Here is a 26,169-nt window from a genome sequence, read left to right as displayed (position 1 = left end):
CATTAGGAGCTGTTCGTTAACCTTTGATTTTATTTGTACAAACAACACTGGAGCAAAAAATTCAATTTCCATCCCCCCAAGATTATATTTGACTTTATTAAATGGGGAAAAAAATTATACTTTCCACCGTAAATAGACTTCAGGGATTCCTGGGAAAATTCATACTTATTGCGTTGGTGGTTTTAAGAACAAACCCAAAACCATTAAAGAAAAACAGCTCAACTGTAGATTGCAATTTCAATTGAAATCTCAGACTCACCTGCCCAGAGATATTCCGGGAACTTGAAATCTTCAAATAGAATATCGATTTCCAAGTTTGAAAACTTATTCTTTTGCATTGAGAGACAACATATTAAATAAATATTTTATATCTCTTATTGTGATTCTCAAGAAATATTATGTTTGAAAATCTTTGAAAGGCGAAAGTATATGGAAGAGTTTTGAAAAGAAACTTCCAAGAGCATCTCTTTTGATATTCTAGTAAAGAAGAATTTCGCCAAAGTGTACTTTTATATGAAAGATGTGCATAGAAGTTTCTGAGATTTAAAGTAAACAAGATACTATAACAATGCCAAAGTGCATTTATATCGTGAGAAGTGCTATGAATTTTCAATGATTTTCCGCTCATCTCGAGATAGAAAATTGTGTTGGAAAAAGGCTGAACAAGATTGGGCAATATTTTGGAAGAAATCATCTGAAAAAAGCAGTTTTTAAATTTGAAAATTAAGAAATTATGAACCATTTTGATTTAATGTGATTTCTGATCATTTTCTCGTTAAAGCTTCGGCTAAAATAGAATTTTAAAAATACAAATGTAAAATTTAGGGTAAAGTGGTACAAGTTGGACAATGGTACAATTTGGACAGAGCTTTTTGTCTTGATAAATTTAGTACTTCATTTTTATTTGTATATTTTTAATGCTTTAGTTTTATAAATGGGTTCCTTGTACTTAAAAACAAATTTTGCACTGTATTTATCAAGCAAAAAGCCATGTCCAACTTGTACCGGAGAATTGTCTAACTTGTAACACTAATTTCAAATTATATCACTTTACCCTACGTTCTTTTTAGTTGAAAATTTATAATATGTTTATAAAGTAAAAGAACTATGCCTACCAACCTACCACATTAAAAGCAATACGAAGTCATCTTAACAAAACCAAATTAATTGAGCACGGAACAGAATACCTTCAGTAAGCATTAAGAAATTCACCTTCTTAATAAGAACTTCCGAAGTCTTCATGAAATGGTTTTCTTTAATTTATTAAAAATGCAAATCTAAAGACTTATTTCGAGACTTCTTGAAAGATTGAAGAGTTCCTTTCCCTCTTCACATTTGCAAAGTATTAATTATGAAAATTCAGTCAGTTGCGAGAGTTTCATCCCTATTTCACCTCACATGAATTACGACGGTGAATACACTGGGGGTAATTTAAAAATAAAAAAATAATATTTTTGATAATTTGAAATAATCCAAATATGATCAGTAATTTATGAGGTTTTCCAGTTATCAAAAAAAAATATTGCAATTATTTCATATTTTCAAATCACAAAACACATCTAAAAAAATATTTTTAAATAATTCGAAACATAGGGTAAATTAAGCTAATTCAAAACCTGCTCTAAATGGAATTTTTTTGCTACTCCAAATGGAAACGTCATTGTTTTCATGATAAATACAGTACTAAATTACTATATTTTTTTATATTTTCTATACCACAGTTTCATTATTTAGTTAATTTTGCTCCAAATAAAGCGAAAATCCATTCATATTCACAAATTTTAATTTATTAATTTCTCAGAAAAACTAAAAGTGTGCCTCTTCAACATTAAATTTTTCATCGATTGACCATGTTTTCCAATGAAAACCACAATAAAGTGACTGTTGTCTATTCGTTTTGTTCAACATTTAGGTCATATTTCTGGCGAATTTTAGTTAAATTAAGTGCTAATCTTTATTGTTAACGGTACGTGAAATTTTTAAATGAAATAATTACCTATTTCGTGAACAAAAAGAGGTTTTATGAAGTATCTGCAAATGCTTCAATAGGAAACCCCGGAAATATGAGTTTTTGGAGAGCTTTTTTTGTTGTTTTAGATGGGAAAGGAGAAAAGACCAGGAATAAGAACAAATCCTGCACTCAAGAGCAACTCAACAAGGTTTTGGAAGCCTTTCGTCGCGGTTTCACTTACACTGTTTGTCTCGAATTAGAAACTTTCCCTTGTCTCCATTTGGATTAATTTGTTTCCAATAGAAGCATTTTACGCTAGCGTACTTTTCTTGTATTTAAGAAGATTTCAAATTATATCTAAAGAATTTTCACTAAACAGTAACATTCTAGAAAAGTCAAGGAGCAAATTTATGTAATTCTCTGCAGAAAAAAATTGAACTTAATGTGTTGAATTTTCTCTCAAAGTTAAAGCGTCTGGAAATGGTTTTGAATTAGGACATTTATTCTAGGTATTTATTTTGTCTCACTCTGGGCTTCAAACACTTCAGTTTTTCCCTATTCCTTTAATGAATTTGATCTATTCTTGCAGGATAAGTGTGACTTAAGACTAGCTATTAAAGTATATTGCCTTATGCCCTAGATAGACTCACGACTTAAACCGAGGGACGGATTAGTCAGAAACTGATGGAAATGTAATTTGATCATTATTAAGCCGTCTCTTGGTTTAAGTCGTAAATGTGTGGGGTAATAGGTCAGACTCATTAAATGAATATGTCAAAAATATAAAGTGTTTGAAGCCAGAATATGTGCGCGAAGCCTGAAAGTTTTCCCCTATAACCTTTGCTGCAACGCCTGCAATCTTAAAGGAAATTCAAATAAAATGGAAGAGCTAGATTTCCACAATGCTTCAATTGATTAAGTTTTGATTTTTAGAAGCTTGATGTTAAGATCTAGAACCTAAAGTCAAATAACTTAAATCTAGATTCATAGTAAGGCTTGAACTTAGGGTAAGGGCTCATAATTTTGACCAGTCTGCTTATAAGCATCGATGTTCCAATTTTGAAGTGCGATATTTTCAATACTAATTTACTTTTTTTGTTACTCTCTTTTCAGAAGAGTTGTTTAGAAACTTGGCAAGCTATTTATCGTCTTATTTTTATTCAAATTAGTTTTAATTCGTTTAAATATGAATTGATATGTAGAGGTGAATTTGACTCTTATTTTGGACAACTTGGTTATTAATTTGGACGATTTGGCTGTAAATATGAACAGCTAATCCGCCTCAATAGGATGCCCATTGTTCTTCATTTCATGAACTAATCTTACCAAGTCCTCCTTCTGTTTATGTAAGGGAAACGTAGAATGTTACAAGAAACCCGGAAACTTTCCATATCATTCATTAAAGTGAGTTGACTTCGATACTCCAAGTACGTGCAGATTCGCTAATTCCCTGGCCTTTCCGGGAGCCTTTCAAGGCATTTCTCGCTACATCTCTTTCGTAGAGATGATGCTCCTTTGTTTCTCCAGGCATTTGTCCAACCTAGTCATCACAAAAGCTAAAACTTCACGAAATTTCGTCAGAAAAACACCTGTCCAAAATAAGAAGTATCACCTCACTGGTGAATTTCTTATAAAATTTCACATTTTTCACACGAAAAATCTAATTCACAAGGCAAATCTCACTTCAGGTCAAATGTACATATCCCCACTAACATGAATCAACACAGTATTCAATGAATATTCAATAATCTCACTCAAAAAAATCGAAGAAACATTGTTAGTACTTCACCAAAACTAAATAAGACAGAAGTAAACACGAAGTTCTGTCATATTTCTCGTAAGCAATTGCTCACACTGAATTTTCAACAAAGCAATATCAGCTCAAATCATATTCAAAATGTAACGTATTTAGTATTAAAATCTTCCAAAAAGAACAAATATTTAGATAGAATTCATTATTCATCAAATATTGTAATAAAAATACATAATTTTAATCAATTTATATTTAGTGTCCAATTTTATCCTCAAAGTGTCCAAAATAAGAAACTGGACAAAATTATGAGCCTTTCCCCTACAGGGCTTTCAATTTAAGATATGTGAAGAGATGTTGTCTTACTTTCGGCCTCTTTTTCCCTGAGTGTACACTAACTTCTGAGATATATTCAAGAAACGGGATACATATCTAAAGTTGCTGCCTCCAATTAATTAACTACCAAGGGAGCCCTTGAGGATGAGATAAATTCTTCAGTGGAGCAAAAACGTGGTCAGTTGAATTCAAAATGTTCTCTAGCACACTTGAGGCAATTTGTGTTGAATTATTTCGCAGTTTAGAGAAAACATTCTTCCAAGAAATAGGAATTTAATGCTATCAGACATTGAGCTGGGAAGGGAACGCTTAAGACCTCTTCCTCCCCAACGAACATGCAAGCGCATAGGGTATATTCAACATAGAAATAATTTTAGTTTTCGCTCAAGCGAGGTCATGGGTAAAGTTTTCCTCGCCACCACATCTCAATAATTCCTAATAGGGTGAACTTTGGAAAGTGGGACACTTAAGAAAAATTTCAATTTGAAATACATTTTTGAGTTGGATAAATATTTATTTTTTTCATTTTCTTTGCGTCATGGGATTCCTTGTGAAGTATTCTAACAGAATTTTCACAACTTTTATTACAAATTTCGACTGATTAATTGGAAAATTCAAACAATTGAGAAAAGAACACATTTTAAAAAGATGGACAAAATTTTGGAAAGTGGGACAAAAACTTTTGGAAAGGTGGACACAGATGGATATTAATGACAAAATAATTTATGAAATACGTACAAAAACCAATTGGTGTGGTTTTTCTGCGCAATACTTGCATTGGATGGTTGTATGGTTATGCCCTTTTTCTCCTAGTGACGCTCAAGTAATCCAAATTACCAAGAACTTCCTGGACGTACCAACAAAAAGAGGTTCCGTAAATTTCAAACAGGTGCGCTGCAGTGTCCAGCAATTACATCTTTAATGAGGATACAATTTTTAGTACATTTCTTTACCCAAACTGCCCAGGTCCATTTCCAGGTGCTTCGGAAGTACTGCAGTACTGCAGTACTTGCCCTTTTCCAGGTTTTCCAGGTATTTTCGCTGACCAAACTGTCAAACAAGGTGGTCTTGGGAATCTGGATGGCTTTGGTAGCCTTTCTCCAGGAGATTACCTCCTTAACAGCTACTACTGTTGTTGCAACTATATCTCCGGATACTTAGGGATGGTTTTCTTCCTTGTTGATGTGATTTCACTACACAAAAGTACCAAATTTATTCACAAAAACAACTTGTCCATGATTTCAAAAAAGTTGTTTTGAATGCAACACAAAATAAAATCACTTTTTTCTCTTTTTAACTTAAATATTTCACAAATATTTTTTATTCACGTTTTAAATGGATGTATATCCTTTAAATTTCACTGCGCACTTAATAATAAATCACAAATTTTGCCAAGAAATCAAGCAAAAGACTTTGAGATTTTCCTATCAACTTCCATAATAAATAGAGAAAATGACAGCTACCGCGTTAAGGTTACGAACATCACGCATGCAATACATTTTTCAAATTCTTTTTGCAAGTCACTCTTTTATTGTTTAGTAACGCCTTTTGCATTTTTAACTTTTCAAATAATCACAAAATTAGGATTAATATTCGTTTGATCGAAAATTATAATATTTAATTGGTTTATTATCAAATTTTGAGGGAGGTGTCCCACATTTCACATTGCTTGGTCCCACTTTCCAAACTGTCTCACATTCCAAATTTTACCCTAGGGCGAGTTAATTCTGTGCATGAAACCAAGTAAAGTTGATGTGAGGAGTAACTTTTGAAAGAGTCTTAAGCATTGTACAGAGTCTTATTTGTGGTTTCTTACTCTCTCAATTAGCTGCTATATACTAAGTTGGGAATTTTATGTAATAACCTTGTGAAAGAACAAAAGAATGACTGCTCCCTTGGTCACAGATACTTAACTGTGGTGAATCTTTATTGTTATACCGAAATATTAAGTAAAATTTTCAACAATCACGGAGTTTTAAATTGTTTTTCATTACCACCAAGAACCTTTTGACTCTTAACAAAGTCAGAAACTTTGATATTCAAGCTATAGAGAATTAATTTAAGATTATATGGTTGAAAAATCCTTATAAGCATTAAAAATTTCTTTTTTTAAAAGATTTGTAAATAAATCACACCACATTTATTGATTTATTAAACTGATTGAACTTACACTCTTAACACAAACATCTGAGGTTTAAGAGCTATTGAACCGGATAGTTCAAGAAGTCAACAGTGCTCAGGGCTATTTCCATTTCAATAAAGCAAACTGTTGCTCGGAAATGCCCAAGGCAATTATGATTTATACCAATAGATTTAATAATATTGATCTTGCATTGTTGAAAAAACAATAACTAATCATGGTTCAGCCCATTCAGTCAATGTACCAGAAATACTTGAGATAGAATATTCATATTTTGGGATTAGTTTCCTACAGATTAATAGATGAATTTTTTTAAAAAGAAATAAATTTTATCTATTATGGGGGCGCGGGGATTCGCCCTCACACGTCTTAACGATCACTGAATTTAAATTCTGTGCATTAATTCATTACAAACTCTATTGCTTTAGATAGAGTAACTATCCAAGAAAACAAATTGGCAACCAGAATTCAAATCAGGAAAGAGGAAATTGGCCAATTTTAATAAATTCGACGGGATGTCGAATTTTCCATTCGCCATTTTGAGCAAAAATTTTGCATGACCTTTCGCGAAACAAGAAAACAATAACAAAAAGTATTTTCATCTCTGTCGGACTATTTTTCCCAACTAATTGAAAAACTAAAGTTACTAAAAATCCATTCCCGACAGCAATTCGAGTATCAGTTGCCCAGAAATATATCATCTAAAATCATTCAATTTGCGTATGATGTATAATACCATGGTAAGGAATGGGTTAATATGAAATCACTTTGTCAACTGATTCCATTCATATTGCTTTAAGTATTCTCTAAAGTCTCAACAGATCAAACTATGCATTTAGTTTTCTTTTATATGTTTACTTTATGCAAAGGTTTGCTTGGAAAAGAAGGGTTTAGGCCATATAAGATGAATTTAATAATTTAATTTATGAATTTAATCTAATTTTAAGGAATTCGGTTTGATGTATCAAGAAATTCGTGAAGTTGATTTAGTGAGTCTACCCCTAGACTTTCTAGGCCAACTAGTCCTCATTCTTAAACCTCAGGCATTACTTGTTCTTGACTCTGAATCTCCCTAAATTCAAGGTTCAGTTCTTATTTCAGAAGCTTAGACTAGCCTGGTCTTATAGATATTATCCTGATCATTGAATCAAGCCCTATACCTTTAGCTTTTTGACATTTCTTTATCTACTTTTCACCCTCATCCGCTCAACTTAAAGTCACTATTTAAAATCTATCAACTGTAAAATCCTAATCTCTTATCTCCGCAAAATCCCTGTGTCAGCAATACGTGTCTTCTTGGCCAAGTTGATACTCTTCCCACAACACTTATTCATATTGCACAAACTTCCAAGTAACGACTGCCACACACAGTCTATTGCAATTGTCGAGTTAAATATGATATATAAACAAATACTAGCATAGGGGAAGCTAGGGTCATAGTGAACATGGGTAATTGCGAACACTGAGATTTTTTTCATTATATTTGAGACTCCGGGTGATTAGGTTAAATAAAATCGACTTTATCTTTTGTTATGTTTACTCTTAAACTTGAAGCTTTGTGAGTTCAAACTCTATGCCCTAGTTTTGAGGTCTGTAAGCCATAGCCTTGTCTTATAGACGTTATCACGGTCGTTGAGTCAAGCCCTATACTTACATACTTACTTAATCAGCGCCACAAAGATTGCTAGTCTTAACTAGGCTCCTGGTTCACGCCGTCGGTAGATCGGAGACTGGATCGGTCTAGTTCCCTCGAAGCATAGAGTCTTCCAACAAAGACTTTTCAGGCTAGTTACTTATTCTTGCAAACCAGATAGTTCTCGGTACTGCCAAAAGCCCTATGGCTTCTAGACTTTTAAGTACGAAAGAACATTATTATTAATCGTATCGGAATTTTTTTTTCAAAATTTTATCATGTTTCAATGTCGTCGTATATCCCGTGTTGGAAAATCTACTGATCGTAGATCGTCCAGGAGTGCATTCTCCGCAATATAGATGCTCCTTCCGTGCCCCCAAAATCTTTTTGGGCAGGGGCGGCGTACGTTATATCACAGTGAAAACGTCTTTTTCTACACATTCAGATGTTAGCGAGATTCTTCTAGAGATCTATACGCCCATAAGCCAACAGCCTTGCCTATTGTGCTACTGACCTATGTAAAAACTACCAACCAGGCTATTTTTTAGACCGTTCTCATTCAAAATCACATGTCGAGACCTGTAACTTCAAGCGTAACAGGTTTTAGGTAAGGTCTTTAGACTATGATGTAGTAGTTTTTAATGATTGTCCTGACTGTCAATTCAAGCTTTACGCAATAGAAATCTAACGCCCTAGATCCCCTAGATAGACTTACGGTATAAGCCGAGAGACGGTGTAGTGAAAAAATGATGGAAATGAGGTCTTATCATTATTTTGATTATATTTACGTTAAGCCGTCTCTCGACTTAAGCCGTAGATTCTTAATTTAAATCTCTCGAATTTGAAGCCCTGTAAGTTCAAGCCTTACTATAAATCTAGGTTTAAACTCTTTGCCCTTGAGTTCTAGACGTCAATCAATTAAAGCACTGTTGAAATCTAGCCAGTTGCAGTAGTTCCAGCAAAGGTTTTACCTTTAAAGATCAGATGGTCAAATACTAGCCGGGTTTGGCATCCGGCCGGCAAGTCTAGGTTTTACAAAAAGTTTCTCCTTAAACGTTTTATTTTTGTTCTGATTTTACAGGTTCAGGCATGCTGGGCGGATGGTTTTTCGGTGGATCTCCCTCCTCGCCGGACAGTAATTTCCTTCGTGTGGCCAACGCATTTCCCAACAGACGCCTCTCGGACAACACGCTAATGACACCCAAGATCCGTATTGCACCATCCTGCGCCTCCTCTCCAGGTGGCACTCCCGGTGGGGGTTTGCCTATAAGACGACACTCGAGTATCGGTCCCCAGGAACGTCGCAGCTCTGCTATCAACCTATCCCCACCGACTGTAAGTATCGTCTTGGCGGCCTCGATGGTCGCCAGGATTCTCATCCTATCAACACTCACACCATCTATCAGTGATTCAGACATTATCATCCCATTTGTCCGTGACGCGTAAAAAGGGCTTTCTTGTAGACTATCTGGGGCTGAAACACGCTGATTAATTTTAGTCCACAAGATTGAAGATCTATCGTGCAATTTTTTGATATCATAAAATCACCTGTATATTGAAGCATTTAGTCTTTGGGCATATTTTGGCTTAGATATTACACCAGACACTCTAGAATTTACTTACCATTTATCTTTTAGAAGTATTTGTGATCTCTAGAGGTCACCTATCGCAAGCACAATTTAATCACCAACACAATAAAATTAGAATAGTAAATTAGAAGGATATTGCAAAAAAAAAATTGTAAAGCAATTATTTTTCTCTGTACAGATTTCTTAGACAGCTCATTATATTTTCATTTGCAAAAAAATGTCTGCAGATTATTTTCTAAATTGAACATAATTTCTAGAGTGCTTATTTTTGCTATAGGGGATTGCAGGGCTACATTGGATTGTGAGTTTTCTTATCACAACCTTTTACATTTTTAGAGGATGAGAATTCAAATGTGTTTATAAAATTAAACTTGTTATTGGATCACACTATTTTTATGTGATTGTTTTTACGGTGTATTGCTATGCTGTAATCAAATCAAAACAGAAAGATTGGATCAGTCACGACAAAGGTTGAAACAGTTACGGCGAAAATAGAAACAGTCGCGGCGAATGTTGGAACAGTTATAGCGAAATTCGGGACAATTACGGCGATATTACAAAACTAGTTTTCTAATATCCTACCACAATCAACAGTCTTGAAATTTTTCGACTTCTATATTTTGTAAAGAAGCTAAGTCTTTTTTGTAAATCTAATACACCCTAACTTTTCTTCAATTTGCCGTTTCTTAATTGAACAAAAGAATCTTCAATGAAAATTCAACATCATGTCCAATGTAGCCCCGTTTTTCCCTACATGGAAGCTTCCGTCCACGTTAAATTAAGCTCCTCTTTCAGGTGGGAGTTGTATATTTTAGAAGCCAGAGAGTACAATAATTATCAGAGCTTTCACGAGATTTTCATGGCTATGGCACAAATCATGAGATTGAAAGCTCAAAGTAGCGTGTTTATTTTTAGCAAAACCAAAAAAGAAATCATAAAATAATTTTGTGTGAGTGTGTATCATTAAAATCATTTATCTGTTTACCTCATCTCTTCCCATATAATAATCAAATAATATTTTTTACCAAATAGAGTCATAGCTGAGTTAAGAAAAAAAGAAAGAATATAAAATATGATGAAAAAATTGTGTCACAATGTAGGGCATTGGCTTCAGCGCTCGTGGAGGCTCCGGCTCGAGCCTTTCAGTGCCTTCTTCCTCTGCTTATGTAGTAAGTTTTTCATTTTCTAACCATCATCCCCATTTTTCATCCCTCACCCACCACCCCCAATTTTACGCCCCCATATTTTCACTGCTGTGGACTATGAACACTGAAATCAACTCGCAGCCAGTGACACTTTTTCAATGTTCTTTAATGGTTTCACTTATAGTCGTTTTTTTTCTTTTGCGTTTCACTGTTATTGTTTTTTTTTCCTTTTTCCACATATTTGAACGATGGCTATTAAATGGATTTCTTTATCATTCCATGTTACTATCACACTTGTTAACACTGATCGTCCTTTTTCGATGGAAGCAAGAGAGTTTTATGCATTTTGGCTGTTCCAAGTGGCGTCCAGTTTGGTGTCCAAATATTTATTACATAAAACTGACGTATCCGCAAGAACCATATGTAATTAAGAGCAAATCATTGCATTTTCAGTTCATTTCAATCATTAACCGTTATGTGTCTTCATTATCATTCACTGGCAGGTACATTTGAATTTGAATATTTGACAGATTTGTCAAATTGACAATTAAGCAAATGTGGAAGAATTCTCCACGCAAGCCCCTACAAGCCCTATTATTTATAATAGAGGAAATCCTTAATAAATGCAATTAAGCTAAAGTACCCTATAGTCGGCCGGTTCCTCAACTCGGCCAGTTGAATTATTTAACCAATTTTTTAACGTATTATAGTCAATTTCTATGAAATTTTCACTGATTTACGTTATATATAATATAATACACCTTATAATGTTAAATCGGTAAGACCATATTATAACAAATCTAAGTAAATTGAATAAATAGTCGCACTGGCCGAGTTGAGAAACCGGCCGACTACAGGATACTTTACCTTATGTAGCAATTGACTTACGCAACATGATTAATCTGAATGTACCTTCTGAAAATAATTAGAAACAGGTCAGAAAAATCGGTATATTTGAATCCAAAAATTTGGTTGTCAAGTTGACGTTTAAAAATCAACGTTCAATATCACTTTTTTTATTGCAATCATGAATCACTAATTACTGTAAACGCCATAAGTATATGAACGTGCGTTTTAATCTTGTAATTTTGAATATTGTTTTCGCACTGACATGACCCTCGAATTTAAATACAGTAGAGTCTCTCAAATCTGAATCTCTCAAATTGGAATGACGTTTGGATTCAAAATGTCAATTGTGGGGTTATGTTAAAAAATTACTATTCTGGATGAATCAAAATCATATTTATGCGCTTCTTCCAGAATGCTTACATACATTATGATCGTATAAAATGAAAAAGAAGTATGTTACCACTGATGAAAAAGTATGGGAATTTGATTCAAAGTACAATTCAATCTCACAAAAATATCGTTAGTTTTGAAAAAATCGTACGAATTTGGAAGGTGAAAAATGTCAAAAATACCTCCCGAGCGCTCGAATTTAGGAGACTCTACAATAATAAAATGGGACTTAATAATTGTTGTTCTGACAGAAAAAAGAAACTTCAAGGAGTAAAGAGTTCGTTGAATCCGAATGTTTTTCAATTTGACAGTCGAAAATAGAATAATTACACAGCTCCTTCTGATACCCGGCTGACAGGGGGATAAAATGACATTTTAGTTTTTTGAATCTGGTACACGCTTTTTTCTATTTTGCGCCGTTTGAATTTATTTTCTGTCGAAAAACCTAGAGATGGTAAAATTTCAGAAATTTCACAGCAGTCGCCACCTACTTTAGGTGGAAATTCATGAAATTTATTGAAATTTACCAACTCTAAAAACAACAGATTTTTAACCGTTAAATGCAAAATGTTAAGGCCACGGAAATGGTGACCGGACTTTCCGGTTACTTGTGGTCCGGTGACCTTGAGATAAATTGATAGCGAGGGCAGACTGCTGTGTCGCTCATTGCTGTACCTTCAGTAAGATACATCGTCTATTTCCCTTTGTCCTTCTGGGGCTCGGATTAGATTTTAAAACTTACTTTAAACTTCTAACGATATCTCAAAAACTTAAAAATATAAAATCGAATTCAAAGAGATCTTTGTCAAGTGTTTTCTTTTAAGGCCTCTACACATTGGGAGCAATTTTCGTCAAAAATCGTATTTTTGACAGAATTTTGACGTTTCTATCTACAACAGTGCAGACGATTTCCTTCAAAAGAGCCATTTTTGACGAAAACTGCTTACAATGTGTAGACACCCTTACAGTCGAGTTCCTTTAATTTTGATCTCCTCAAATATGGCCGACGCGACGGTTGAATTCTACATGTAAAATATGAGGTTATGTTTTCTATAAGGGAAAATGACAAATGAATTTTACACGAATTCCGTTACTTTTTTGAAAATATTGTTCAAATTTGTGAAGTGAAAAATGTCATCTATAGGGGAAACTGGGGCACCACCAAACACTTCGATTTATTAATCAGATATTCGACTTCAGAGGACAAGACTTATAGAAATTTATACGCATTATTGGGATGCTTGTCCACTGAAGAAATGGTCGAGATAGTCAAAGTAGTTGAAAAATAAAAATTAGAGTTTGGTGCTACCCCGTGTTTGGTGGTGCCCCACTTTCCCTTAACCCTCAACAGTTCACATTTGAAGATCTCTACTGTATTCAAATTTCCTTCCAGCTTAAATCGAAATTCAAAATTTGACAGAATTGTCAACTTGACAATTCAACTTGACAACCGCGAATCGTATTCAAATAATTGTGAAATTGTATCGGAAATGGATATTTGTTCTAAATGATGCCCTCTTCAAAGACCTAATTAACTGTCTAGCAATAAATCATGTCTCAAGATGATAAATGGATTCTTAATGGGTACTGGTGAACTTACACTACTCAGCAGAATACTATTGCTAAACTCTTACGTCTTACCCCAATGTTTCTTAACAAGTATCATAAAATTCTCATCTCCTTAGCTCAGACAAACACAAGTTCCCAAATAAATTTGCAAAGTGTTGAGGGAAGGAATTAAAAAAAAAGAATAAGAGGAGAAAGAAAGTCTCCCTCAGCAAAATGAAATAGCGAGAAATATTTCTTAATTAAGACAGTGCTATTGTTTTATGTGACACTTTAAGCAATTTGCATTAATTAAGGGAAAGAGTCTCTGGGTGAAACTTTTGGCATAAAAGAGCAAACACAGTAAAAAGGTTAGTCTGGGCTGTTTCTCTCACATTGAAGTCTCTACCCTCAAACACCGAAAATTACACCCCATTCATTAATGCCATTTTCCTGTTTGTTCCCATCTCAGGATGTTAGAGAATATTTTGTTCTTCATTCGCATTCGTCCCAAGTATCAAGTCTTTCGTGCTGTTTTCTCTTTATTTTGCCCTCATTAGTACCATGGACAAGAAAAATGATAGAAGTAGGTGGTAAGATCTACCACCATTCTACCCAATCCACCAAAAATTGTGGGTGAATAAACATCTGCAAGTATCAAGAATGTTCTCTTTGTCTTAGACCAACGCAGCTGGTTTAATAAATTACTGCGAAAGAACATGATGCTTTAGTTGAATTATTGGCTCAGATCATGGGGCTCGAAGGACCAAAATGGGTGTTCAGATAATATTTCAGAAAATCATAATCATCTCAAATCTCAATGGAAATCACTCATAATACTCCCATTTATATCTAAATCTGTGCCTAATGTCTCAATGTGAAGCAGTCAATGGATTCACGATGGCAAGTAGTTAGAAAATTGATGTTCATTATAAAAAATCATCACAATGTCTCATAGAGTTAATTAATTAAAACCATCATCCCATAGAATCACTTCAACGTACAGCAAAATGCATGAAGATTAGGAGGTAGAATGGGAAAAAGCTCAAAATGTTTCTTAACATGATAAATTTATTAATATTTTAAGTAGGGCTGTTAAAGAGGGTTAAAATGGGAAGGAGAAAAAGCCTAAAGATCATAAAGATTACCCATGTAACTTACATTTAATACTCCTTAAAGCCAAATAAACACATGAAGGTTTCAAGGAAAATTTCCAAATTATAAATTCTTGCAAGGAATCTTAATGCTTTGTTAGTGATTCTTGAGGCTTGTTGAAGGGGAACGCAACAAATACGATTAAAGTGAGATAAAATTATGGAAGAAAACCATATGCAATTTATAAAAGACATCTTCCATGTCAAACATATACTGAAGGAGAAATTTCAAGGGACTCTACCATACCTCAGCAAGATTGTTCCTGGTAAATCCTCTTGAGCATCATATCAAAGACTGGTGATTTTCATTAAATATTATATACTGTGTTGTTCCCTTCCGAGAATCAACATTAGGATGATTCTTCTGGAAAATGCCTGAAAAGCTACTCTCTCAGGAAGTTATTTTCCGTGATTTAAAATCCGATTTCAAGGCAGAGATTTCAACTTGAGTAATTCCGTCTCAATTTAAAATTCTGTTCAAGGCTTGTTTTCAAATTTTCACGCATAAAGGAGAAGGGGCAACAAACAGCAAAAGAATTAAGAAAAAAGCTCAAGATGGGATTAAAAGTGATTTAATTAATGCACTTGCAGAATTTTAATGAATCTTGCTTTCAACTGTGTAAAGGAAAATATGCATCATTATGTGAGCAAAGCTTTCAAAGAAAAAAGCTCTAAATATTTCATGGGATATGCCCAAGGTTTTTCTAAGTAGTTGAAGGGTGAAAAGGTTCACACGCCTTTTTTTGTTATAAAAAGATTTACCGGATTTTCATTCTGACCCAGTATATAGGAAGGATTAAAATTAAAAGCTCTACGGAGCATGTTGCTGAAAAATCCCGGAGCTAATTGTCTCATTGAAATTTCCTCAAATCTGCAAAGAAAATTTGAAAATAATTCGTTTCATACCTCGAAAGACCAGAAGGTTTTTTTTAATTTTTAAGAAAAGCTTTATATACTTTTAGAAAATTGACACAGCAGTTTCATGGCCTGCAAGCAAAGTTCTAAAGAACTCCATACTATTGAAAGTGAGAAAAGTTTCCTAATTACTCTCAACTTGAGAAAAGTTCACAGTTCAGAGGAAAATAAAATTTGTAAATTAAAAGTTCCTCGTAAACTCCCTAAATTCTTCAAATATAAACGACGGACGGTTAAATTCAAAATGTAAAATTTGAGGTTATGTGAAAACACTTTTACGTGAGTCTGTATTATAACCATTTCTCTGGTGCTTTCTCAATATTATCGTATTATATTACCTTTCTCGATAAATTCCATTTATTTAACAAAATTCTAATGATAAATTCTCAAAGGGTAACTCATTCTAATTTTTATTGACAACAGACGCTTGTGTTTTGTCCAGCGTCTCTAGTTTCTCGGGTTTCGCGATGCAAAAATTAGGTTTTTCAAGTTTCGCGATGTAAAACTTGGATTTCTCAATCACGATGCAAAAATTGGGTTTATTAGGTTTCGCGATACAAAAATTGAGTTTTTCGAGTTTATCGATGCAAAAATCAGATTTCTCGGGTATCACGATAAAATCCATTTGGTTTCTTGTGTTTCGTAATTTAATTCTTGCATGGGTTTCTCGGGTTTCACCATGCAAAAATTGGTTTTTTTTTAGGGTTTTGCGATGCAATTCTTCGGTTGCTCGGAATTCGCAGTGCAAAAATTGAATTTTTCGGATTTCGCGATGCAATTCTCAGTAGGTTTCTCGGGTTTTACGATGAAATGCCTAAGTTTCTCGGATTTCTCGATGCAGAAATTGGATTTCTCAGGTCTCTTTGGTTTCTCGTGTTTCTTAATTCAATTCTTGCATGGGTTTCTCGAGTTTCACCATGAAAAAATTGGTATTTTGGGTTTTGTAATACAATTTTTCGGTTTTTCGAATTTCGCAATGCAAAAATTGATTTTTTCGGATTTCGCGATACAATTCGCAATAGCTTTCTCGAGTTTCGCGAAGAAATACCTGAGTTTCTTGGATTTCTCGATGCAAAAATTGGATTTCTCGAGTCTCACGATGCAATCCTTTGGCTTCTCGTGTTTCTTAATTCAATTCTTGCATGGGTTTCTCGGGTTTTGCGATGCAAAAATTGAGATTCTCAATTCTCAGATTTCTTAATGTCAAAATTGGATTTCGCGATGCAATTCACCGGGTTTTCAGAAGTCGCGATGCAATTCTTGCATGGGTTTCTCGGGTTTCGCGATGTAAAAATAGAGTTTCACAAATTGTTTGACAATCTGTCAATTGACAGGGGGTTCTCAATATGAGTTACCCCTTGTAAATTCGCTTTCTTTTAATTAATTCAGAGTAAATGAATTTCACGTGAGTTCCGTTACGTTTTTGAAAATAGTGTTACTACAAGTATTAAGGAATACTATCTATACCCTTCAAACTTTCAAACTTGAGGAACTGGACTGTTGCTTAAAAATGATTGTGAATTTCTAAAGAAGACTTATAAAATAAATGCTCGTGTAAAGTATAACCCATTAACAAGTTTGTAAAAGTTTGTATTTTTTAACAAAAAGTTTTCGTGAAATGATCACTTGACGAGCATTTGTTGTTTTATAATCATTTTTTGCAAACAAATTTTACGAAAAATATTCGTAAAATTTTGTCATTTGTGCATTAAAGTTAAAGAAAACCAAAAATGCAATAACAAAAGTTTGTGGAAAAATTTCAAACTTTTACAAACTAGATTAAAAGATCCACGAACATTTCGTAAGTAAAGTAAAGTGCCCTCGAGTCGACCGGTTCCTCGACTCGACCGGTGGTCAATATTTGAATGTTTAAATGGTGAATTTTTATAAAATTGTCACTGATTCGTATTTATTTATGAGATAATTGACCTATTAATGTTAGATCATACGCCAAATATTAGTGCAAATATAAATAAATTGAATAAATAACTCTACCGGTCGAATTGAGGAACCGGTCGACTCAAGGGCACTTTACCTTATCCAGGGATCAGTGACATGCATCTCAGGATTACTCAAGCGGATATTTCCTCCTTGTACGAGAATACCATTGCATTGACGCATTGCTAAAAACGATTTTTCAAGGTCTAAGGTTAAAAAGGCTCTAGAAAGCGTTTTCCTCTAACAAATGGAATAATGTTTGAGCTCGTTAGAAAGGTCTTGAATTTCCGAAGATATTGATGCGCTTCCAATCGGTTTTTAATCGGTAATGAACCGATTCATATCCAATAACTAATTTTTATCCAAAATTCAATTATATGTATTGCTCCTAAAGTATTTTGGGCAATATTTTGAGTGATTTATAAATCGGTTTAAATCGGTTGAGAACCGATAAACGGTAAATTACGCGAAATTATGCAGTAAATTACGCGATTAAGGTACAGCACCTAAGTCACAAGTTTAATTACTTCGCAAAGTCTGGGACGCTTTGTTATCCCTTTAAAGAAGGAATTGCGACAGATAATTTTGAGGATATCCAGTTTGACATCGTTGTTTAACTCTTCTTTCAATTAGAAATTTGATTGAATTAATTAATACAATTAAAAAATAAATTATCTCTTTTTAGAATATTTAATGTTTCAAAATTTCTCAAATGAAAAAAAAGTGTTATAATTTTGAATAAAAAATGCTTTCCCTAATTTTAAAAAAAAAGCAATAAAACTAAATATGCCAAAGTTTTATTCTTAAATTTATTCAAATTTTATTTAAGAATATTTTCTAACCTCTGAAACAGATTTCAAATTTTCATCCTAAAACCTGATGTCAAAATTTTTATTTCTATTTTTCCCATTGTCTCCCTTTTCCGCTAGGTGAGCTGCTTACGATCGTTTTGACAAAATTTAATTTCAAGATTTTCATAAATAAAACCTCTATGATTTTAGCATTGAATAGTCCCTTGCTAAAGATCTCAAAAGCTCAAAGAACAATGTCAGAATTTGTTCCTCAAAAAAAAAATCTAACAAGATAAAAGCGCAATAAATCTCACTTCGAATGAAAATTTCAATCTTGATTGCATTCTTCGGAAATAAAGTCATACCCTCAGTTCTATTTTCATTGTCTTGCGACGTGATTCAGGGACTTGACAGTGGATTTCATACCATAGAAAATTCATTTTGACGAGAATGAAGAGAATGAGAGCCTGATAAAACTTTCATATTTCAATCTTTGGCATTTTGCTGTACGCTGAAATTGAAATAGACACGGGGTGAATTGGATGTGCTCGAGAAAAAGGGCTTTTGAGCCATGGCAGAAAGTAAAATAAAAAAAAAATAAATAAATAAAAGAAGAACCGTGGCAGCTGAAACATCTCCCATTAATAATTGTTGAATGTCACATCTCTTGGTAAAATTGTAAAAGCTATTTTGGGGTGTATGTTCGATGGTGTTTAATTTCTATGTTACTCCAAATGGTGTTTCTCTGTAATTTTAACCTCAACAAGATATTTGCGACTATATTCCCTAAATAAAAGCCAGATTCTTTTGAATCATCTTGTTGTGTGTGAGTGTTTTATTTGGCTATAATTAAAAGATGATGAGAGAAAAAAGCGTTCATTTGCAAAATGCTACTGAAAAAGCTTCTTTCTTCCTCTCGCAGCTTGCACGGAGCATGATCGTGAGTACAATTTAATTGAAAAAGAAACATTTAAAGGGTTTACAAAGGCAGTTTTATGTTGCTCTTTTTAGTTACATTTCATTGTCACTTTTTTCAATTGTTTTTGAATTTTATTAGCTGCAATTCTGTGCTTCTCCATTGATTTTTGATGCATTTAACAGATTGAATAAAATATTGAACATTGAACAATGATTCTATTATACACGCCATCTTACGTCAAGACGAATCATCTATTTTCTAAATACTAATGATTAATTAGATAATGGTACATGATAAATGTTTTTGTTAAGTATTTCTACCACTTCTTCCGAGTTTGTAAGCAAGTGTTCAAGACTGAACTAATAATTTTTAAGTAAAACTATCCCATAATTACAATTTATATTCTTTAAAGCACTCTTAAATTTTATTTGCCATAAAAAAAACATAATTCACGACTCGAGATAAAATTTCGTCACTACTTGTTATTATGGAACTAATTTGACCTCTATTTGACCTCTCAGAAGAAACGAAAGTTTCTCGAATAAAGAAGAAATGGTTTGTTGTATGAATTTGTTCATAGATAAATTATTGACATCTCAATTTTGATTTCATTAAATTTTATTGATCGAAAAGGTATGCTGGATGCATAAAATTCAAATTGGCTCAGTGAAAAATTTAGTTTGATTTATAATGGTTCCTGCACAGGTTTTAGATCAGCAAAATTTCACGTATAATCGAAAATCACATCCTTCTCGTCCTTAAACGATATGCATATGTCTATCTCACTCTTTCGTATTCTCTATCTTCATTTCAACATCACGCCAAATTAAATTTTGTTAAATCAAAATTTGAGTACGAAAGAATGAGATAGACATATACAAAACATTTGAGAAAGAAATGGATGCTAGTGTGAATTTCATGAAATTTAAAAAACTAAATTTGGCCAGTAATGCCTTAGACACACCTTTTAAATCACGAAAAGTTCATGAAATCAAAATTAAAATTGTATTGAATTTAATTTAATTTAGTGTAATGTTCACATGGAGAAGAAGAGTACGCTAGATGCAAAACGTTTGAGAAAGAAAGGCATATGAATTTTGATTTCTCGAACTTTTCCTAATTTAAATGTGTGACAGAAGCATTACTGACTAAATTTAAATCTATACTCATCAAACTTAATTTTTTTATGGCCCAGAAAAACATTTCCAATTTAGTGATTTTCAATCAATAGAAATTTTACCTAATAATTTTTTTAATTAATTTTCAATGAAAATTGAATTTGAAAATGAAATTTCAATTTTTATTTGACAGAAGGAGTAAGTATATTTGATTATAGTTTAAAAGAGTAAAGGGTAAAATTTCAACCGATTGAATTTTTACTAAATTAAAAAGGTGAGCCAGAGCATTTCTGATCAAAATCATTTCTGGGGTGTTAAAATTTATTTTTTACTGTCCAAATTTAATATTTTACTGGCTAAATTTAATTTTGACCCACTGAATTTTATTTTCTTACTAATCGAGCTTAATTTAAAGTAACTAACTTAAATTTAACTTCAAAAAAATTTCATTATTTTAAAATTCAGATCCCTTTCTTTTTCAAAAAATTTGATTATGTCCTTTCTGCTTATGTACCTCAAATTCGATTTACCTAAATTGAATTTAGGTTGTTTTTAAGCAAGAAGAAGATGGCGAGAGAACGGGATAGACAAATGCAAGATAATTTGAGAAAAAAGGGATGTGAATTTTGATTTCTTTAAATTTTCCTGGTCTAAAAGTACTGACTAAATTCATTTCGATTGAATTTAATTTTTACTGTCTCTGGCACACTTTTTAGGTCAGGGTAATTTAATTAAATTAAAATTCACAGTCTTTTTTTCTCAAACATGTTTCATATATCTATCTCACTCTTTCTTACATTTTTCTTTCTTTTCCACACATTTTGCGTATGTCTGTCTCATTCTTTCACACTCTTCTTCTTCTTTCAAACATCACAACCAATTCAATTTGGTTCAATCGAATTTGGGGTGCGAAAGACACGGTTATGATATTTGATTTGATGATATTATACTGATCTAAAAGGTGTACCAGACCCATTACTGACCATTTTTAAATTTTCATTGATCAATCTTAATATTTTACCGGCCAAATTTAATGTCTTATTCGTTCTTTGCCATTGAATAATAATTCTTTTACAACTTTTAATAGAATTAAAATCACTAGAAAATAAAATTTCTATTTCATGAATCAATTTATACTGCGTCCTGTGATACTTCACCTAGGCAGAATTGCAGCTTTAGTAATTTTTATCTTTGAATTATTATTTTGTCTCTGTTTTCAAATTGATTAAACGTTAAAAGTTGTTGACGGTATATTAAAAAGTACTATATCTGTTGCAATGGTGCTCTTCATTTCATTGCATTTCAAACATCATCCTCATTGTTGGTGTTTCTTTGAAAAGAATTTGAAAAGGAAGTTAAAAGTTAAAAAAGAGAATCAGAAAGATCAAAGATAGAAAGTCCCTTAAGACATCTTTTTTTTTAGCTGGATTTTTTGAAGAAGACATTACTAATGAGAATCTTTTCTTTGTTTCCTCTCCCTCTTCCACAAACAAAAATCTTCCAACAGGGCGGCTCCATGCCCAACACATCGAGCAGTGTACCCTTCCTGCTCTCCTCCAGTATGCAGTCCATCCGCTCCAGGAGACCATCCACGTGCTTGTCATCGGGACCACTTGGCTCGGGTTCCGGACTGCTGCAGCAACTCGGCTCGGGCATGGTAAGGCAACTGACCACTGGTTATGGTTCCGGTGCCGCGAGTCCGGTCCAACATGGCCCGTTCAACGGAAACCACAGTCGAACGAATTATGTTCGCAAGTGTCCGTCACTCAATATCACATTTTCCAATTGATCCTTCACATCAATTGCATCGGACTCCCGGAGAGTCTCGAACTAATTCGGATAAAAAAAAAAAATAAAGCTTTCTTTCCTCAATGGACGAATCATCCTAGATTCCCGAAATGAATTTAAATTTAATAATGAAGATAGAGAAAAAGAGAATTTAGAGGAATTAGATGTTTTGAGCCTTTTTGTGATAATTATGTTGAGAAAAGTGTTTGTGAGGAGAGTTTGGTTAAGGTATCGTCCTGGGCAAAGGTCGACTAATCCCCATGACAATTATTGCAATTGTCAATGAGTGAAAATTATTCGTATGTGGAAATTGCTGACATTCTTGTGTCGACCTCCAGTGAATTATTTACTTACAATCTTCTAGAGAAGTTACAGTGTAGAAATATCTGGATAAATTTTGCGCATTCCATGCAAAAGACTAGCAGTCGAATTGTTTGGGAATAGATTGATTCTTACAAAAATTCTCCAACTCTTTATTTCAATTTGGACATTTTTTCTGGCTTTATCCATACGTAATTAAACATTTTAACTCTTTGTTCTCTTACTGGCTAGGCCTTGAGTGCTAAATATATGTTTTCAGGCACAAATCAATCACTGAACGGGATAAGGAATAGTACTTTAATATTTGGCAAGATTAAATAATATTTTATCGCTTAAAACTCAATCAAATTTCAACAATAAACAAAAAAATCAGGGAATCTAAATTTTAAAACAATAGACAATTCAAGGGTTTCAAAAAATATATAACTATTTAGAGAATTATCTCAAAAGTTCTAACGTTTCAAAACAAGAAGAGATAAAAATCAAATACTTCTTCACATTTACAAGAAAAATTTTGTTCAATTAAATTTTAAAAGATTAGGGTAAAGGCTCATAATTTTGGACAGTCTGCTAATAAGCGTCGACGTTCCAAGTTTGAAGTGCGATATTTTCAATACCAATTGATTTAATTGATTTAATTGATTTTGAAGGGTTGTTTAGAAACTTGGCAAGGGTTTATTGTCTTTGATTTTACCAAAATTAGTCTTAATACGTTTAAAAATGAATTGATATGTAGAGGTGAATTTGACTCTTATTTTGGACAACTTGGTTACTAATTTGGACGACTTGGCTGTAAATTTGGACAGCTAATCCACCTCAACAGGATGCCCATTGTTCTTCATTTCTTGAGCCAATCTTACCAAGTCCTCTTCCTGATCATGTAAGGGAAACCGTAGAATGTCACAAGAAGCCCGGAAACTTTCCATATCATTCATTAAAGTGAGTTGACTTTGGTTACCTTCGGTATTCCAAGTACGTGCGGATTAGCGCATTCCTTGACCTTTCCGGGAGCCTTTCAAGGCTTTTCCCACTACATCTCGTTCGTAGAGATGATGCTCCTTTGTTTTTCCAGGCATTTGTCCAACCTAGTCATAGCAAAAGCTAAAACTTCACGAAATTTCCAGAGAAAAACACCTATCCAAGGAGTATCACCTCACTGGTGAATCTCTGACAAAATTTCCGAATTTTCACACAAAAAATCCAATTTACAAGGCAAATCTCACTTCAGGTTAAATGTACAAATCATCACTAACGTGAATCAACACAATATTCAATGAATATTCAATAATGTCACTCAAAAAAAGCGAAGAAACATTGATTAATTCACCACAGCTAAATAAGACTGAAGTAAACACGAAGTTCTCTCATATTTCTCGTAAGCAATTGCTCACATTGAATTTTCAACAAAGCAATTTTAACTCAAATCATATTCAAAATTTAACGTATTTTGTGTTAAAATCTTCCAAAAAGAACAAATATTTAGATAGAATTCATTACTCATCAAATATTTGATAAAAACTCCATAATTTTAATCAATTTATTTTTAGTGTCCAATGTTATCCTCAAAGTGTCCAAAATAAGAAACTGGACAAAATTATGAGCCTTTCCCTTACCTGTTATCGTAAGGGGAAATTGCCGTTCAGCTTCAGTAGAAAATTTCGGAGAGGAGCTCCGTCTGGACGCGACAACACAAGCTTTGGATTCTTCAACGCAAAAAGATCAAAAAACTCCTTCTCCAGAGCTTTTGACACGCTCCGTGTCTTCCTCCAAAGACAAATATTTCTAAAGAAAAAAAATCTACTAAATGGTTTCCATCGCCATCGCCATGGCGGTGTTTAGTTCCGCCATCATCCGCCGCGAGCGCAAATCAGCGCCATTTTCATATATTTGCTTATGACTTTTTGTTCGAGAACTTCTGATCATCCAGCATACCGTTTCAGCAAAAATATGCTGAAAATGCTGCTTTTTTCAGCTGACTGTGCTCGCTGGGTATGTAAACTAGGATTTAAAATAAAACTGTCAAAATGTCATCGGAATAACTGCGATCAATATTTTTGCAGATATTTTTCTCTTACGTTTTTAAGTCGATTCTAGTTTCACTGTGAAATGAAATGTAACCGAGTGTCGAAAATTCATCAACAGTGATTACGTTTTTCTTCACAAGGGGGCACTGTTTTCTCCCGCAAGTAGTGCTGGCAATTGTTCTTAATTTTTAATCTGCGTTTAGCAAAATAATTTCTTCATTTTTTCTAACTAGTAATTTTTGTAAGAATCTAAATCCTTAAAATGAAATTAAATATAATCAAAAAGAGACAAAAGTCAAATAAAAGGCTTATGCATGGAATGTGCGGAATTCTCCTTTTATTTGGGGACTAGCAAGTATAACACGTGCCTTTAATCGTTAAATAAGATATATAGAAAATTAAACTAAAAGATACAGAGAAGAGGGAAGCTTAGGTATTTAAGGGTTTAAGATGAAGAGCAACAATGAAAATAAAGAGAAATAGAAAAATTGAAAAGAATATAGAAGAAACTTTAAAAAGAAAATAACCTTTGATAGAGGAAATGTAAGTAACAAAACAATTCTTTTGAATTCTTTCTCCATCATCAAAGCCATTTTCAACTATTCTATCTCATTTTTTTTACTATCCCATAGAAGAAATATTTGCATTTTGCTGCATTTGTCGAAAGCATTCAGATGGCAAAATAATGAATTTTTCTGCCATTCATTCATAATATTCTTCACTCACTTTTATCGCGCTCACTTTTCTGTTTCGGCTTTTTTGTCTGCTTCTATAGTTACAAAATTTTCACACACTTGTTTTTTTTTTTTCAAATAGTAAAGTGCTAAAAAAAGTAATACAAAAGCTATTGAAAGGCAATGAAAAAGTAAAATATAAAATAGTGTCGATGAATTTTACACTCAGAAATTGTTATGCTCGTCTCTATAGCTTTTCCAACTATCGACCTTCGCCCAGTATTTAATGAACATCCAAGCTGAACTAGAAAAAAAAGAATCATTCATCATTTCTCACTTGATAATGCTTCTTTTTCACAGCAACAATTGAAACAAACTCAATACACGAACAGGACAAAATTTTCCATAATTATTTTGAAAAGGCATTTTTTTAAATTCCTTTTGAAAGAAAAAAAAAACATTTTGCATTTTAAAGAAAAACGGTATTTGTGGAGAATTTATTTTTTGAAAAAAATTGAAAAATTATTAATAAAATTGTTGAAACAACTATGATAAATTGTTAAATTGAATGACTGACACATGCTGATCACTTCTTGTACATATTTTAAATTAATTTTAGATTGTACAGAACAAAAATTTGAGCTTCATACCAATTTAATTTCAACAAATTATTTTTATCTCAATAATTTTCATAAACTTATTTATTTTCAATTCACAATAAATACCCTCCAAATTTTGCTATCACCAAAAATTATTATTATTTTTGTTTTTAAATTGAACATTTTTTAGATGCAAAAAAAAATTATCACAATTTAGATTGATCCGATTTCTTTCAATGATGGCAAAGATTATTGCTTTTTAGCAGGCAAAAAAATTGAAAAATATATTTATAAATGACCAGTATGGCGAGAAGAAAATATAATAATTTGAAAAAAAAATATTTTAGATCCACGCTGAGATGAAAAAAATAGTGAAAAAAAATTAAAAACACATTTTCACCATAGAAAGAAACTGATTAAAAAATAAATGTATGATTTATTTGTATAATTGGCAGACTTTCTTACTTCTTAGTCATGGTAGTTTCTTTTAATTTCTCTGAGTTCAATTGGCTTCAAAATTTTGTGTGATTGCTCACAGAAATTTTTTAGTCAGTTCATCCTACAAGAAAAAACTTTAATTTTAGGTTATTCTTCTTTAAT

The 26,169-nt window shown here is 32.9% G+C and overlaps 1 protein-coding gene across 4 annotated transcripts in view; it reads left to right on the top strand.

Annotated features, from left to right (window-relative positions):
• LOC129800766 (SCY1-like protein 2) overlaps window positions 1–26,169 on the top strand; it is a 142,502-nt gene that overhangs the window by 110,981 nt on the left and 5,352 nt on the right. The window contains exons 14-17 of one of the 4 annotated variants that reach the window (XM_055845386.1): window positions 8,892–9,145; window positions 10,500–10,565; window positions 19,049–19,066; window positions 21,671–21,820. In XM_055845386.1, the coding sequence (XP_055701361.1) occupies window positions 8,892–9,145; window positions 10,500–10,565; window positions 19,049–19,066; window positions 21,671–21,820 (488 nt within the window). Of the gene's footprint in view, window positions 1–8,891; window positions 9,146–10,499; window positions 11,127–19,048; window positions 19,067–21,670; window positions 22,642–26,169 lie in introns of those variants that run through there. The other 3 variants (XM_055845385.1, XM_055845384.1, XM_055845383.1) reach the window with 3 other exon arrangements.

Source organism: Phlebotomus papatasi, chromosome 2 (assembly GCF_024763615.1).
Source record: "Phlebotomus papatasi isolate M1 chromosome 2, Ppap_2.1, whole genome shotgun sequence".
Classification (NCBI taxonomy): domain Eukaryota; kingdom Metazoa; phylum Arthropoda; class Insecta; order Diptera; family Psychodidae; genus Phlebotomus; species Phlebotomus papatasi.
The sequence above is the reverse complement of the archived record's forward strand: the minus strand, read 5'-3'. Positions and strand labels throughout refer to the sequence as shown.